Source organism: Nyctibius grandis, chromosome 7 (assembly GCF_013368605.1).
Source record: "Nyctibius grandis isolate bNycGra1 chromosome 7, bNycGra1.pri, whole genome shotgun sequence".
Lineage (NCBI taxonomy): Eukaryota > Metazoa > Chordata > Aves > Nyctibiiformes > Nyctibiidae > Nyctibius > Nyctibius grandis.
This window is the reverse complement of record NC_090664.1, coordinates 28,345,052-28,362,555: the sequence shown is the minus strand read 5'-3', so window position 1 is coordinate 28,362,555 and position 17,504 is coordinate 28,345,052. Positions and strand designations below refer to the sequence as shown.

The window sequence follows — 17,504 nt, the reverse complement described above, 5'->3', positions numbered from 1 at the left end:
GAAAATATTCTGTGGTCCATCCCCCCCATGCAAGCAGAATCAACTTCTAAAATGTCATTTGTTGGCTGGGCACGAGTTCTTTTAACTGATCTCACTGAGAGCTCCATTAACAAATTGCACATGGACAGACAGGTCCCTCTCATGAATGAACTGTGTCTTAAAGCCCTTCTTTTTTCATTCTCTATATGCATTTCATTTGAGACTTTGAGACAACAGAGTTTGACTCTTCTCTCTGTGTTTTTTTTTATTTTTTTTTTTTTTTCTTTGGTTGTTTTTCTTGTGCGCAGTTCTAGGTTCTTTTTGAACCTGCTTGGTTCTCTACTTGGAACCCTACTTGATAATTGGGAATCTAAGATTGTTGGAGTGTTATTAATTAATTAATTAATTTATGTCAACTCCAACTCCAGTTGTGTTCATCCTAGATTTGATGACTTGGTGAGTTTTTCAGGCTGAAATAATCAGTATTCACACATTCATCGTGTCCTCTAAGTGTTTCGTTTGAGTATAGGAAATTTGGGGCCCATAAATGATGGCATTGCTCTCCCAAAATGTTGCTAATGTAAGTTTTTTATTAACTCATCATCGTGGTTAAGAAAGCATTTTGTGTGTCAATTGCATTTTTACTAAATAATAATTTCTTTATTTTAATCTTTAAATATTTTGAAATGGAACATAGAAATACTGTATCTTTTGTGACAGGTGGTATGCTACAATTCTTGCTGAACTCAGCAACCTATCAAGTGATGGTTAGTGATGACAAATATAGTGTTGCTATTAATTCTTAAGCTCTTGGGTGTGTGAGAACATATGGAAATGAAGCAGCAGGTCCTTGTGAACTGCCCAAAGATGATAGAGGAAGGAGATCATGCTTGGGGCTTTTAGCCAAATTAATAGGTTGTGTATGCTGTGTGGTAACGAACATTTACTTCCAGAAGAAAAAAACCTTTTTTTTTTCTGCTTGCATCCTTTAATAAACTATATCTCTTTCTGTGAGAATGAGTGAATGTTCTTTGTTAATGCCATATAGAGCTTTAATTCATTTACGTGGTTACTTGTTATAATCTTGCTCCTTAAGTAGTATTGACAACACATACAAGATGTTGCTGTATTTTAGTTTCTCTTTCTAATTGACTTTATGAAACCTTATTTTCATGCTGAAATGCTTCAGATCTTCTTTACAAAACAGGTGGCTGCCCAGGTTTTCATCTTAGTTCCATTAAATTGCTGAATCATTGCACTGGTCTCAGCTAGATTGACATGAGTTCCGTTGTTTTTTAATACCACAATAAAGTAATGCATCCTAGATAGGTAAGAGGTTGAATAAATTTTATTAAATAACTCTTAATGGATTTTCATTCCTGTTGATTTTTTTTCTTTAACTTTTCAGCTGTGTGAGTCCTTGGAAGAGCTACAAAATATGAATGGAAAGCTGCGAAATGAAGGGCAAGGCATTTGGGCTCTGCTGGGTAGAATCATTGGACAGGTTGGTTGTTTTTTTCCCCCCTCCTCTTTATAGTTCGTAGGCAGACCTGGTTTTCCAAGAATAGGCCTTTTTGTTTCTGTCTGTCACTTCTATGGCCGAATAAATTGATTTGATCAGACCCAGGCTTTACTCTGGGGATAATGTTTCCTGATTGAAATATCTAGACTTCTGCAAACCACCCACTGGGAACCTGTAGCTTAATTTTGTTGTTGTAGTAGCGATCTTGTTTGCAGAATTCTTTCATTTGGTATAACTTATTGACCTGTTGTTTGTGATGAACCTTAATGTGAAGCATGAGTTAATCCTACCATTTTTGTGTCCACATTGTCTTTAGTTACTGTAGGCTTCAAATGATGCGTAACTCTTTGTGGCTTTTGTAAGATATAAATGTTTAAAACTACGGTATGCATGGTTTTTAACTGTAGAGAGCAGAATATTTTGGTCAAATGAATATAAATATCTAGGAGAAAAGAAGATATGGATTACTTCCTGTTGCCAGCAATTATCTTTGTTCTCATTGATACGCACAGAGAAAAGAGAGAAGTATAGATTCTTGCCGTGTTTTGATGTATGTTTTATGTCAAAGATATTAAATGGCAGTGGACATTTTAGATGTCAGAGAGAGATTGACATTATTTCCAATTATGAATTTAAGGAAGATTGAAGAAACTGTTCATTGTGAAAATGCAGACATACAATTAGGTCATAATTTTGTTGTGCCCTTTGGTACTGCTGATTTTGTGCTGCTGTTCAGAAAATGCAGCTTTCTTTATGCAGTAGTAGTTCTTAAGGTATGCTAGCTTTTTCTGGTTCTATTTGTCCGCCTATTTTTTCTACTTGTGAAGACAGATTCTTACATAACTTATCTCTTGAATCAAGATTATTTTTTTCCTTCCTTTTTAAGATGGCTTTGAGTGAGTATTCGCAAATATATTTCCTGGTGCAAATATTACTAAATTAAAAAAAAAGAGGAAGAAAAGTTAAGTAGAATTCATGTGCACAGCTTGCATGGCATTTTTTTCCAGTTGGTTGAACAGATGCAGACCCAGGGGACTGCTGAGAAATGACTTTGATAGATGGTTGCTGTCTGAGAAGCTAGCATACTGCAGATTAGTAGAAACCCAAAGAGAATCTCATCTGCTTTGTGGAGGGCTTGGTCCAATAAGATAATTTTTCTAATTAACCTATCGAGCACCAGCATAGCAGGGATGTTGGGGAAAATAAACTGCTTCAGTATTCTTCTGTCAGTTTTGTGAATCTGCCTTTGCTTGTTTCAGCTGCCTAGACAAAGGCATCTATGTCCATCCCTCTATTTGAAGCTTGAAGAAAAATTTAAAAGCTAGTATTTCAATGTGTCATTTATTGAATATAAAAAAATGAGTGTAATATTACTTTATCCCAGTATGCTTTTGTAATATAAACACCTGTAATTGCCCTTGTCTGCAAAATAGCTATCTAAGCAATTTCTCACTCATAATTTGAGTCTTGTTCTTCATACATTGAGATTGGAATGGTGTTCTCTAAAAGTCTCAAGACTCATGTTTACTGCATTTGTTCAAATCCAATAGAAATTGAACATACCAGCAATTTTACGTGCTCCTAAGGAAAGGAAACCAAGTAAAAAGGAAGGAGGAACGCAAAAGACATCTGCACTTCCGGCTGTACTTTATAGGCAAGTAATGAAGTCTTGACAGAATAGATACAACATCTAGTAAGCTATAGTTTCACAAAAGTGTTAAGAGAAAATGGTTTGTTTCGGTTTTGATTAACAAAATGCTTCAGAGTTGTCTATACGTTTTACTTACTTCTGAAAGCTAAGTTGAATAGCAGTCAATTCTTTACCTTAGCACACATCAGTAAGGTTTGGGGTTTTTTTTGCTAATTTGACACTAGTGCTTTAAGGACAAAGGTAACTCTTTACAGCTGAAATATAAGGGTCTTTTGTCTCGGTGATGTGAAAATTTTTAACTGGTCATCTTGTCTTTTGAATGCAGTCGTCTGTGGTGATGGTTTTGTGAACAGTGCTGCTGCTGTTTAGTCACAGTGGCTGGGTGCATAAAATACTTGTCACATAAGAATTTTTACTTTTTGCTCATGGGTTGTCAAATCCTTTGGAATATCTTGTGTTTTAAATTTCCCTGCTTCTATTAATTCCCAAGAAAATAAAATGTGTTCGCTTACTTTGTCATTGTTCCACCTTTTCCTCTGTCCTAAAAGTTGTGAAGCTACTGACTGGGTTTTAACTAAGGCTAACAGTGGAACATATACTAGGATCCCAGAGCATGACTGCAAAATATACATACCGTCTTGGATCATCTTCTCTTGCTACTAGCTGAGAAGAGGCACGGTCTGTTGCTTATGTAGAGAGCAGCAGCCAGGCCTCCAGCCACAGCAAGTGGGCAGTATCTTGCCCAGCTAGCAGGCTAAATGAAGAGGATGAGTTACATAAGCAAAAGTTAATTCTAGTGCTGTGAGAGGTGGAAATCTTAAGAACATGGCAGTCGGATGAGGATTTGGCAATTTAGTCGTATGCACAAACAAATAATAGGAGTCATGCTTTACTAGTTCTGTTTTGTTCAAATCCAGTCATTTAGTTCCTCCCATTTGATAATGGAATCAATGAACACCTGATTTTTTTGAAATAACTAAAATTTCAATTCCAGTAAAATAATAAAAAGGAAATGTAATTTCTTATGAGTCGATACATTGCCCAGCATAATAGCAGCACAGACCTATTTCAGGGTGCTTGTGTTATTAAAATAAGCATATGATTGTCAAGACTTATAATAGCAGAATCATTTTCTGTTTAAGTGTTTGGATGGCAGAAGTAGCATTTTTTCCATTTGCCACTGGTACATTTTGTTGAAGTATCAAGTGATTACTTACTGGTTAGAAGTCCTCAAAAATTAGATTGAAAGACATTTTATTCTTAAGTTAACTGTATTAGGTGCCTTTTATGCTTTACTGTGTGTAGGTAGAAGCTCCTTAAAAAGTAATTATGCACTTAAATGATGCATTCGAATTGAAGTTGCCACATGTTTGTATTGAAGCTGGGGAATGTGCTGGGATGTATCATTTATTCTTTATGATTTCAAATGTAATTATAATGCTTTTCTGCCACCTACATTAAAAGTTGTGGAATTTGCAAGAAGAACCATGATCAACACCTGCTGCTACTGTGTGATACTTGTAAACTCCATTATCATCTGGGTTGCCTGGATCCACCTCTTACAAGGATGCCAAGGAAGACCAAGAACAGTTACTGGTAAGAATGTAGTTGATGTGTTGTCTTGTGCTATCTCTGTACTTAAAGTAGGATGTAAGTGTGAATAGGCTTGCAGATTCTAAGTGATTTAGACATTGCTGTAATACAGTCTGAACTGAGTTATTTTATTTCGAGGTTTTTAGCAGTGATATTTCAAGGTAAAAAAAAAAGTTGTAAAGATTTTCATTGTTAGCCACTGTGTAGAAATAGATTATAGCTTTAATTTTCTTAGCTTTTGAGTTCATTTGTGATTATTAATGCTGCAGTATGATAATGGTAGGAAACTATAGACTGCCTTCAGGAAATGAAAGACTTGGTCTTTTGTGTATGTTAGGACCCAGATACTCAACTCTCAGTCCCAGTCTTTAGGAAAATATTTGTAAGCACTTAAAAATAAACTTGTAAGTAGTAGATCAGTTTATTGCAATATGGGAAATCAGTTGAGTTTATTTCTGTCTTATGACTTAAATCTGCAATGGCAGAAGCTTATGCATAACCGTACGTACTGCAGTTACATTTCCAAGAATTAAAATTATTTTTGTGACAGTGGAACGGAACAAAAGCTAAGTGGTACAATGGATAACTGATAACGTGGTAAAGGTGCTGATTTCCAAACTGTCATAAAGTTAGTGTGCTGCTGTGTTGTGTCAGCATTCTGCATGTTTCTAAACTGCTCTGAAATGTGTTAGAAGCAGTTACTCAGAAGCAGTTTTTATCTGGCAAGAAGTTAGTGTACAGCATCTCCAGGAATGATCATCGCCTTGTCTGAACGTTAAGGTATCAAATCAGAATAGTGTAAGTATTCCTTCTAAAAATACAGTAAAGTATTTTAATCGAGAAAACTTGGTTTCTGTTTTCCTTCATATGTTTCTTGTTTTTTTTTTTTTAAAAACCTCCATAAAACATTTACTTAAGTCATCTTTTTGGGTAGTTTTGATGATTGTGTGCAGAGCAAGATGACTGGTACATGAAATGGGAGGTCTCTCTTTCTTTATATCTTAACATGACAAAACCTGGATTTACCCTGGTAAGCCGAGTTAGTAAATTAATAGATATTTCCTTTAAAAGCTGAAAATCTCAGAAAGCTTTTCACCATCACTAATATTCTTCTGAACTTAATTTTCCTTAATTACTTAATGTAGTCTGTGATTTTGGACTTTTCATTACTTCAAGGGCATTCTGAGCTCTTTGCTCAAATTTACCAAGAGGTTATGTTATATAGAAGCAGGGTTTTTTAAATTATTTTTTTGGTAGCTTCTGCATTTGCACAGGAGTTTCTTTGGGTTTTGTTCTGCTTTTTAACCAGGTTGAAAAGGCTCACTAGAAGCCATCAGTCCAAAAGATGTAAGACTACAATTCTCAGCAGGTGTTAAAGGCAGAATAGGTCAGGTTAGGTAGTAAAACGGTTTTATTTCAAAGCTATAACTTATCTTTGTTGTGAATTTCATGCTTCAGTTATATCTCAGATCACAAACTTAGCTTTTATTTCTAATTAGCTAAGGCACATTCTGGAGTGTGAGATTCTAGCAGACAAATTGAGCTGTATTGATTGCATTCTTTTCATCATTGGACATGCCTTTATGTATTCTTTCCAGGATCAGTAGAGAGCATGTAGAAAGGACCCTTAATCTAAGTTTGAGTTCAGCAGGTTTCCCCCTGCTGCTGTTTTGAATACAATTTTAATCTTTTGATTAAACTATGAAGAAAAGTGCTTTTTTTTTTTTTTCATATGAGGGCCATGTGCTTTTCAGATATTTGTATAGAAAATAATGGGAACTTATGCAAAAAGATAAAGTAAGAAAATAGGTATAGTGGGAAATTCCTTGAAACGTTTGGCAGGTTGAAATACTTTAAATAAAGTGGTTAAAAACGTTGATCTTAGTTCATTTTGAAATAGTAAGCAGGAGACAGTTAAAAATAATTGTTTCTTAATTTTTACTTTCTATTCCACTATCACTGCTAATAATTTACTCATAATTATTAACCTGAGCCTTTGCAAAAGGTTTGATGATTAGAGTCATATACTTTATCAATACATTTTATCCATTTCATGCTCAACATTTAATAGACATTTAAATTACAGTATACAAAAAATGATTTTGAAAGTGTTTAACTAAATCCACTGTTACATGTAATGGTAAGAAAAAAATATCTTTTTTATATTTAGAAGCTAATTCATTAAAGAAAGCACAAATTATAATTAGTTATCTCTCCTGGTTTGGCCTAAACCAGACCAATTTTCCTTTCAGTGATTTCTCCTTTCAGCTAAGTCTCTTCTAAGTAACTGCACTTTCTGAAACTAACTGCATGTTTTGCAGACAGTGTCTGCTTCTAGGACTGATAACGCTCAAAGTTTATAGCTATCACCGAGGCACCGGTAGGGATGTTATGCAGAAAGGCTCTTGCTGTACTTATTCTTAGAGAAACCAAGGTCACAGCTAAATTCCTCACTGCTTACGAGTGAAGAGCCACAGGAGGGTCGCAGCTGCAGGGAGGAGTGGACAGGGCAGGTGACCCAAAATTGACCAACGAAGGTATTCCATCCCATACACATCATTCTCGGTATAAAGCGGGAAGATCATGAGGGTCTCGCACCCTTCTTCTATGCCTAGTGTCTGAAGAGGATTCTGTCCCTTTTCCTGCTGCCCCTGACCCCGATCCGTGCATCCCTGAATCCAGTTTCCGTCCATCGCTGGGCCCAGCCTGGGCCTTCCCGAAGCCTGCCCTGCAGTGCTGGTGGTGATATGACCGTTATCGGGAGAGCTTGATCATGGTTTTATGTATATTTGTATATATTTAATTATTTCCATTATTATTATTATACTCTTTTTCATTGTTATAGTTTATTAAAACTCTCTTAACTGTCCAACCCATAAGTCTCTCTCCCTTTTCTCTTTTCCTTCCCCTTCTGGGGGAGGAGGGTTAATAGAGAGCATCTGTCATCGGTTTAATAGCTGTTCCAGCTTTAAGCTGTGACATTATCTCAATGTTTCTAAACGTTAAAAGGAGGTAATGATAGTAGTCTTAGTGAAATCATAGTAACAGTTTAAACCTGATGAGCACCAATGTCTCACAGCTTATTAGAAACTGGTTTCAAGCACTGAACACTAAGAATTTCCCCTGTTCAGAGACCTGATGGTTTTCTCCAAGGTAACATTTATACATCTTTAATATTTTAGAAAGAAATTGCTTGTAACATCATAAGTTCAAAGCCTGTCCTCATTTCAAAGGGATTTATTTTGAGAGGAAGAGCATAACAACTGTTTTACGTAATAAAACATGAAAGCATTAATTTCTATCTGTTTTGATGTGCTGCTTTCAAAGTAGACCAGCAGTTCTCATCATAGAGTAAAATGCTGTGGCATACTTGTATTTAAAAATCTGGAAATTTTCAGTTGCTTAGAAATCCTGTTGATTAAACACTGGAATATTGTTTTGATTCACCTGTTATCATAAAATTAAGTCTTGTAATTCTGTCTGACGACTTGTGTGCTTTTATGCTCCTGACTGTTCTGGATGGACTGGGAACTGTTTATTTTCCTGGTAGAGAATGATCTGAACTGATACAAAAGCAATGCACAAGTGTTGACAAGAATACAATGAATCCAAATCTGATTGTAAAATATTGACATTTTCATTAAGAAAATACTTGTTAGCTACCAACAGGGACTAGCTCTTTATATTGAAATGAGATTGCTGAAAAACAGTGATAACTTCTGGTAGCATATGAAATGCTGGGGACTGAGATGAACCAAACAAGGACTAATGATCATATTAGGTTTGGTGGTTTTTATTTTTTTCTGGAAGGCCAAGTTATTTTAGTAATAACTCTGCTGTGGGAGAGTATTGGCCATAGGATGGAATGAGCTCTGGAGCTCCTGACCAGCAGTCCCATGAACACTCATTCAGTATCTGGACATTTGTTCATATTCCTGACTCCACTCATTCAGTACTGATCCAGCACATCTTGATTTTTTTTTTAATCTTGAGTCGTTGCATAATGATATAAAATTATTAACTTCTATAAGTGTGAGTGCAATGTAATATTGCATACACCATACACATTTTTATGTATTTGTTACTTGTCCTAATTGAAGGATGTTTGGGTCATTGCAAATGGCAAATTTTCAGTACCTTTAGTGTCTGAAAGATGCTCTTTGAAGCTCCTTGACAAACTATTTTTTAGTTCATATATACTATCTTTTATCTCCAGAATAAGAGCAGTCCTCCTTTTTTCCACTTCCAGAACATCATTCAAGACGTGTGTTTTGTTCAAATTACCAGAGCATAGGTGTCATCTTAAAGCTATGGTCCACGTTTCTCAAGTTCAAAGTGGTTTAATTCTTTGCTAACATTGCAAGAAGTGATTTATCACAGGGTATGTCTACGAGACCTGTTTCCTCCTGATTAAAAACAGGTCAAACTCTAACTAATAACTGCACAGTCTTCCTTTTTAAACACTGAGGGCAGAACTGTTTTCTGGAAGCACTGTCGTGTTCACTTAGCACAGAAGATGTAAATTTACTCCTTTCACAGTAAGCACTGTGTGCAGAGGATGCTGGTTTCTTCCAAATCCTCTTCTGGCATAATGCCCAGTTTTGATTATAAGAGTGGCTTGTTCAGTCTGAGTCCTTTGTATTTTCATCACATAAGCCACTCTGAAACTACGTACCACAACACAGTTAAGACAGTCTAATTCATCTATAATGTGATAATTGAACAAAACCTCAATTTTTTTTCTAATTTTTGTAGTGTTACCTTTGCAAAAAAATATTTTCATATGTTTTTATCTGGTTTTCTGTCTCATATAGCAAAGATGTTTGTTTTGTTATTAAAATTTAAAACATGAAAACAGATTCGTGTTACATTTACCAGTATGTTGGCTTTGAGCCTTGTTTGTGAGATCTTCAACTTCATGACCTTTCATTTATAAAGGAATTGTGTTCAGTGTTTCTTCAGCTTTTCTCATCATCGTTTCACAAATTTCCATGTGCCAGGCCCATCAGTTAAATTGTATTTAGATTTTTTTGATGTGTAAAGTTGCAGCATAAGGAAGCATCATAATGTCATTGTTTGTACTAAATTTTTTGGGAAGTAACGGGGTTTTCTCTCTACGGCTTTCATTGCCACTTCACCAAAAAAACAACCCATCTCCAAACTATCCTTCCTCTCCTTGTTTTCTCAGTGATGTAGAAGTTCAGTTTTTCAACTTGTAAATTTCTAGATTAAAGGCCTTATGCTATCAGTTTCTAAAACTTCATAAACAGAAAGCGTTTTGGTCTTTGAGTGCTTACGAAAGCTCTGAAGTAAAACCCCGTTACAGGTTCGTACGTTTCTTGAAGTTGCCTGTGCTCGAAAGTCTATTTGCCATCAGTCAATGCAGAAACATTTGCATCATGCAGTTAGACAAAAACTGTGTTTCAGTATTAGCCTGGACCATTAATGATTTTTGAAAATTAATAATGTGTTCCTTTTCATTTGCTGTCCTTGTTTTTTCCTAGTGAGTTGAGAAGATACATTTGTTTTGTGAGATGAGAACATATCTCTGGTGCCGTGGGTTCTTGCACACATTGAAAACACAACAAAGCCATGCAACATTTTTTCTTCTGTAGGTTGTTGGCGCTTAATCGAAGACTTTCTGTGTGATTAAAAAGTTTCAAATCATCGCTGAGATTTCTAGATGAATCAAACATTTCAGTAATTTTTAGTAGTAGGCATGTTTTTGCCTACTACTGATTGTGACTCTAGATGAGGCAAGTCCAGACTAAACGCAAAACAAAACCTGTGTACAGGAGTTGAATCTTTGGCACTATTTCTCCTGTTAATTTGCTTATGCTGCATGGCAATGCTTGCTAATTTAGAGGTAGGTGAAGATCATTGGAACAGTTAGAAAGGTGACCTGTTGTGTTAGGTTCTCTATTCACTGATGGGCCTTGAAGAGGTGAAATTAAATGAGCATGACTTCAGCGTAGCCAAAAGGAAGAGGAGTCATAGGGCTGCTTTCTATGAATATACTGGGATTAAACAGCGGAATAGGAAAAGAGTTGTTTAAATTCAAGAACCATGTTGAAATAAACTATAATAGGAGCTGAAAGTTAGGAGATTGTTTCCAAGTGTCACGGTTTAAGGCTGGGCTGGCTATTAAACCAGTGGCAGATGCTCTCTGTTAACTCTCCTGCGCCCCCAGAAGGGGAAGGAAAAGAGAAAAGGGAGAGAGACTTATGGGTTGGAAAGTTAAAACGGTTTTAATAAACTATAATAATGAAAAAGAGTATAATAATAATAATGGAAATAATTAAATATATACAACTATATACAAAACCAAGATCGGGCTCCCCCGATGTCGGTCACGTCACCACCAGCACTGCAGGGCAGGCTTCGGGAAGGCCCAGGCTGGGCCCAGCAATGGACGGAAACTGGATTCAGGGATGCACGGATCGGGGTCAGGGGCAGCAGGAAAAGGGACAGAATCCTCTTCAGACACTAGGCATAGAAGAAGGGTGCAAGACCCTCATGATCTTCCCGCTTTATACCGAGAATGATGTGTATGGGATGGAATACCTTCGTTGGTCAATTTTGGGTCACCTGCCCTGTCCACTCCTCCCTGCAGCTGCAACCCTTCTGTGGCTCTTCACTTGTAAGCAGTGAGGAATTTAACAGTGACCTTGGTTTCTCTAAGAATAAGTACAGCAAGAGCCTTTCTGCATATCATCCCTACCAGTGCCTCAGTGATAACTATAAACTTTGAGCATTATCAGTCCTAGAAGCAGACACTGTCTGCAAAACACGCAGTTAGTTTCAGAAAGTGCAGTTACTTAGAAGAGACTTAGCTGAAAGGAGAAATCACTGAAAGGAAAATTAGTCTGTCTTAGGCCAAACCAAGAAAAGAGTTGTTTAAATTCAAGAACCATGTTGAAATAAACCATAATAGGAGCTGAAAGTTAGGAGATTGTTTCCAAGTCAGAGGAGTGTGTGTCTGTAATAGCTTTTCTGTGGGCCCTCTGGGAGCTAACAACCAAACTGCTTTATAGTTGAAGCTTGACTACTTTATAATAGGGTTGAGAAGATGTGATTCACACCCTCCCCCCCATCATACTATGGTTTTGCAGCTTTCGTTTTGTAGGTCTACTTTTTTTCTAATTTTGATTGCTGTGACACTTGCACCACCTGTTTCAGGGCAAGCTCGATCATAAAAATGGAATTTCAGGAACTTGCATGCAGTGCCTCATCTGGTGATGAAGATGTTTGTCTTCCTCACTAACATCAAAGTTAAAATACTTCATTTATTTATATTTAAATAGGACCCTAATGAAACTAAAGTACTTCACTGATCTGCATAGTTTCTGTACAAGTGTCTGAGCTTATGTAGCAGGAAAACAGTGTCTTTCCCTTTTAACAGTGCAGAGCTAAAGAACAGGAATGATTTAAATCATAGGTGCAGGGTGGTAGATCCAAGAGACTGGATTCCCATGTCCAAATGTTACTGTAAAATGAGTATGCCTTCTTGTCACAAGTGTGTATTAACATTTATCTTCAAATAATTGAATACATGTTTTTTGTTTGTCTCCTTCCAAAGTAAATTTGCTCCTTCATTTAGATAATTTTAATGTGTATCCCTGTTAATGCTAATTAATAGCAGAACATAGTGTTGATTTTTTTTTTTTAGTTGGTATTATAAAAACATATTTTGTATGAGAACAGTGATGGATTGGAATTTTTTTGAAAGGATTTATAGTTTTTTAAATTGGAAGTGTAATGTGAGAAGGAATTAAAAAAATGACTCTTATCAGTGGATATAATTTTTAAGTTTACATTAAATTACATTATCTGCATTTCAGCTGCATTACTGCTCTCAGCAGTCTCTCTGGCTAGCACTGTTCGTGCCCACGGGTTGCAGGTTAAAGATGTCAGACTCGAGGAGGTTACTGGACGCCACTTGATGAAGCTAGCTCCGGTCTCATCACCACTGTCTTAACCTGAAAGACACTTATGCAGCAACAACATACAGTTCAGACTTAAGTAGTCTCACCCATAATCAGATCACCGTCAGGGACACATCGGACTTCACCATCTTGCAACATCACCCACCAAGTACATCCAGGTCCCTGAGCAAAAGCAATCCCATGAATGGGTTTACCTTTGCCCATTGCAGGAAGAATCCAGACAGTTTTTCCCAATAGATTCCTTTCATGCACCACCGGGACTTTATCTCCTTCTACTGTATGTAGAAGGTCTGACTGAGCAGGGCCAGCTCTATTGATAGATCCCCTGGTGTTAACTAACCAGGTAGCTTGTGCCAGATGCTTATCCCATTTTTTAAAGGTTCCAACCCCCATTGCTTTCAGGGTAGTTTTTAACAGCCCATTATACCGTTCAATTTTCCCAGAGGCTGGTGCATGATAGGGGATGTGATATACCCATTCGATGCCATGCTCTTTGGCCCAGTTGTCTATGAGACTGTTTTTGAAATGAGTCCCATTGTCCGACTCAGTTCTCTCTGGTGTGCCGTGTCGCCACAAGATTTGCTTTTCAAGGCCCAGAATAGTGTTCCGGGCAGTGGCATGGGGTACAGAGTATGTTTCCAACCATCCGGTGGTCGCCTCCACCATGGTAAGCACATAGCGTTTACCCTGGCGGGTTTGAGGGAGTGTGATATAGTCAATTTGCCAGGCCTCCCCATATTTATATTTCAACCACCGCCCCCCATACCACAAAGGTTTTAACCGTTTGTCTTGCTTAATTGCGGCGCACGTTTCACAATCATGGATAACCTGTGCAATAGAGTCCATGGTTAAGTCCACCCCTCGGTCACGAGCCCATCTATATGTTGCATCTCTCCCTTGATGACCTGAAGTGTCATGAGCCCACCGAGCTAAAAATAGTTCACCTTTATGTTCCCAGTCCAAATCTATTTGGAACACTTTAGCAGCTTGATCCGCTTGTTGGTTGTTTCGATGTTCCTCAGTTGCCCGACTTTTAGGTACGTGAGCATCTACATGACGTACCTTCACGACTAGTTTCTCTAGCCGAGTAGCAATATCTTGCCACAGTTCCAACAGCCCAAATAGGTTTACCTTTGCGCTGCCAGTTGCTTCGCTTCCACTGCTTTAACCACCCCCACAAGGCATTTGCCACCATCCATGAGTCAGTATAAAGATACAGCCTTGGCCACTTTTCTCATTTAGCAATGTCTAAAGCCAGCTGGATGGCTTTTACTTCTGCAAATTGACTTGATTCACCTTGTCCTGCTGTGGCTTCTGTGACTCGTCGTATGGGACTCCATACAGCAGCTTTCCACTTCCGATGCTTTCCTACAAGACGGCAGGATCCATCGGTGAACAGGGCATACTGCTTCTCATCCTCTGGTAGTTCATTATATGGTGGGGCTTCTTCAGCACGTGTCACCTCCTTTTCTGGTGGCATTCCGAAGTCTTTGCCTTCTGGCCAGTCCATGATCACTTCTAAGATTCCTGGGCGATTAGGGTTTCCTATTCGAGCCCTCTGTGTAATTAATGCAATCCATTTACTCCATGTAGCATCAGTTGCATGATGGGTAGTGGGAACCTTACCCTTGAACATCCAGCCTAGTACTGGTAATCGAGGTGCCAGGAGAAGTTGTGCTTCAGTACCAATTACCTCTGAAGCAGCTCTAACTCCTTCATATGCTGCCAGTATCTCTTTTTCAGTTGGGGTGTAATTGGCCTTGGAGCCCTTGTATCCTCGACTCCAAAATCCTAGGGGTCGACCTCAGGTCTCCCCTGGCACTTTCTGCCAGAGGCTCCAGGTAGGACCATTTTCCCCAGCTGCGGTGTAGAGCACATTTTTAACATCTTGTCCCATACGGACTGGTCCAAGGGCTACTGCATGCACAATCTCTTGTTTAATCTGTTCAAAAGCCTGTTGTTGTTCAGGGCCCCACTGAAAATCATCCTTCTTTCTGGTCACTTGATAAAGAGGGCGTACAATCTGGCTGTAATCTGGAATATGCATTCTCCAGAAACCCACAACGCCTAAGAAGGCTTGTGTTTCCTTTTTGTTAGTTGGTGGGGACATAGCTGTTATTTTGTTGATCACCTCTATCGGGATCTGGCGACGCCCATCTTGCCATTTAATCCCTAAAAACTGGATCTCCCGGGCAGGTCCCTTGACCTTGCCTCTTTTTATGGCAAAACCAGCTTTCAGAAGAATTTGGATTATTTTCTCGCCTTTGTCAAAAACTTCTGCTGCTGTATCACCCCACACAATGATGTCATCAATGTATTGCAAATGTTCTGGAGCTCCACCCTTTTCTAGTGCAGTCTGGATCAGTCCATGGCAAATAGCAGGACTGTGTTTCCACCCCTGGGGGAGTCGATTCCAGGTATACTGGATACCTCTCCAGGTAAAAGCAAACTGTGGCCTGCACTTTGGTGCCAAGGGAATAGAGAAAAATGCATTAGCAATGTCTATGGTGGCATACCACTTGGCTGCCTTTGACTCCAGTTCGTATTGAAGTTCTAGCATGTCTGGCACAGCAGCACTCAGAGGTGGCGTAACTTCATTTAGGCCACGATAGTCCACAGTTAATCTCCATTCTCCATTAGACTTTTGCACTGGCCATATAGGACTATTAAAGGGTGAGCGAGTCTTGCCAATCACTCCTTGATTTTCTAATTGTCTAATCAGTTTATGAATGGGGATCAGGGAGTCTCGATTGGTGCGATATTGTCGTCGGTGCACTGTGGTAGTAGCAATTGGCACCTGTTGTTCTTCAACCTTCAGCAACCCCGCAACAGAAGGATCTTCTGAGAGGCCAGGCAAGGTAGACAGCTGTTTAATGTCCTCAGTCTCTACAGCTGCTACACCAAAGGCCCATCTATACCCTTTTGGGTCCTTAAAATACCCTCTCTTGAGGTAGTCTATGCCAAGGATGCACGGAGCATCTGGGCCAGTCACAATGGGGTGCTTTTTCCATTCATTTTTAGTTAGGCTCACTTCGGCCTCCAATACAGATAACACTTGAGATCCTCCTGTTACTCCTGAAATACTGATAGATTCTGTCCCTTTATGATCCGATGGCATTAGGGTGCACTGTGCACCAGTGTCGACCAAGGCTCGATACCTTTGTGGTTTTAGTGTGCCAGGCCATCGAATCCACACAGTCCAATAAACTCGGTTGTCCCTCTCCTCCACCTGGCTGGAGGCAGGGCCCCCCTAATCAAGAAATGGATTCGTGCTGCTCACAGGGACTGGACCTTCATTTCTCCTATTCACACTTGGGAAAAAGGACTTTGAGGCCCATCTCCCCTGACTGGGGTCCTACTCACTGGTAACTGGAGCAGCCATCCTCCTAGAAAAATTCTCTCTGGTATTTCTTTTAGCTTGCAACTCACGTACTCATGCCTGTAGGGTACTGGTAGGTTGTCCATGCCATCTGCTCATGTCCTCCCCATAACCACGCAGGGCAAACCACAGCATACCTCTGTAGTACGGGGAAAACCGGGGGAGGCGCGCTCGCAGGTGCTGGGGAACGGTCTGGAGTAAACTTCACGATCTCAATGTGAGTATGGAAGCTTCTCATTTATTAACAAAGAAAGCAGTAGTTATATAGACTATGCATATGTTAATCGCACGCCCCGATCGCACTTGTGATTGGTCCATAGGTTTACATATTCAGAGCCGTGACCGCCCCCCCCCTCCCGGACGTAGTTTTGCTTCCCGCGAAGCAGGCACCACGAGGTTCTTTGTTCTGCTCCATGCAAGGGGAGTGCAAGGTCGCTAGCTCTGGGCTTAACCCTTGCTCAAAGCCTGGGTTGCTCAGACTGCTCAGTGACTGACACAGGATCGTGCCCCTTCTCACTCAACCAAACCTCTACAATTCCCCCTTCTTGTTTGTGAGCAAGCCAGGCCTGATTCACAAGTTTCATTAACACTTTCTGCAAACAAGAAAATAAACATGGTAACATTAACAATATAACTGCAATCACAAGAACTCCTGTAAGAACCATTTTTACCAGTTCCATCACCCATCCGATCTCTCGGGGAGGTGTGGTTTTACTGATCGGCTCGGCACCCAAAGTGGTCCCTGGTCGGTGGCCACGCACATATATCCCCAGCCACTAAGGATCACTGGCACCGGTCCTTTCCACTCCCCTGTAGCAGGTTCCCGATAAATCACCTGTAACTGAGGTATAATGGTGTTGTTATTAAATTTCAACTGCTGGTGATGTACAACAACCGGTGGTTCTTCTTGGTCCCCTGTTAAACACAGAAAATTCAAAGTAAACAACACTTTATGCAACCGCGATGTTGGATCAGTATCTACCTCCTTCTGTCTCCTTAAATATTCCTTTATGGTTCTATGGGTGCGTTCGATGATCCCTTGACCTGTTGGGGAGTGTGGTATACCAGTAACATGTTTCACTCCCCAGCGTGTTAAAAATACACGAAACTTTTGGCTGGTATATGCTGGCCCATTATCTGTTTTGATCTGTTCTGGCACCCCCATAACGGCAAAACACGCCAACAAATGTTTACAAACCTGTTGCGCCTTTTCTCCGGACATTGCAGATGCCCAGATTAACCTCGAGAAGGTATCTACTGTGACATGTACATATTTTTGTGACATGTACATATTTTTGTCTCCCAAACTCTGGAATATGTGTTACATCCATCTGCCATAGCTCAAGTGCTGCCAAACCCTTCGGGTTTACACCAATACCAATGCCTGGTCCCTGAGCCCCACACCTTGGACATGCCTGAACAACAGATTTTACC

The 17,504-nt window shown here is 39.4% G+C and overlaps 1 protein-coding gene across 1 annotated transcript in view; it reads left to right on the top strand.

Annotated features, from left to right (window-relative positions):
• Positions 1-17,504, top strand: part of PHF14 (PHD finger protein 14) — a 199,888-nt gene that overhangs the window by 55,971 nt on the left and 126,413 nt on the right. The window contains exons 11-13 of the mRNA XM_068404755.1: positions 1,388-1,483; positions 3,052-3,155; positions 4,617-4,748. Coding sequence (XP_068260856.1) covers positions 1,388-1,483; positions 3,052-3,155; positions 4,617-4,748 — 332 coding nt within the window. The remainder of the gene's footprint in view (positions 1-1,387; positions 1,484-3,051; positions 3,156-4,616; positions 4,749-17,504) is intronic.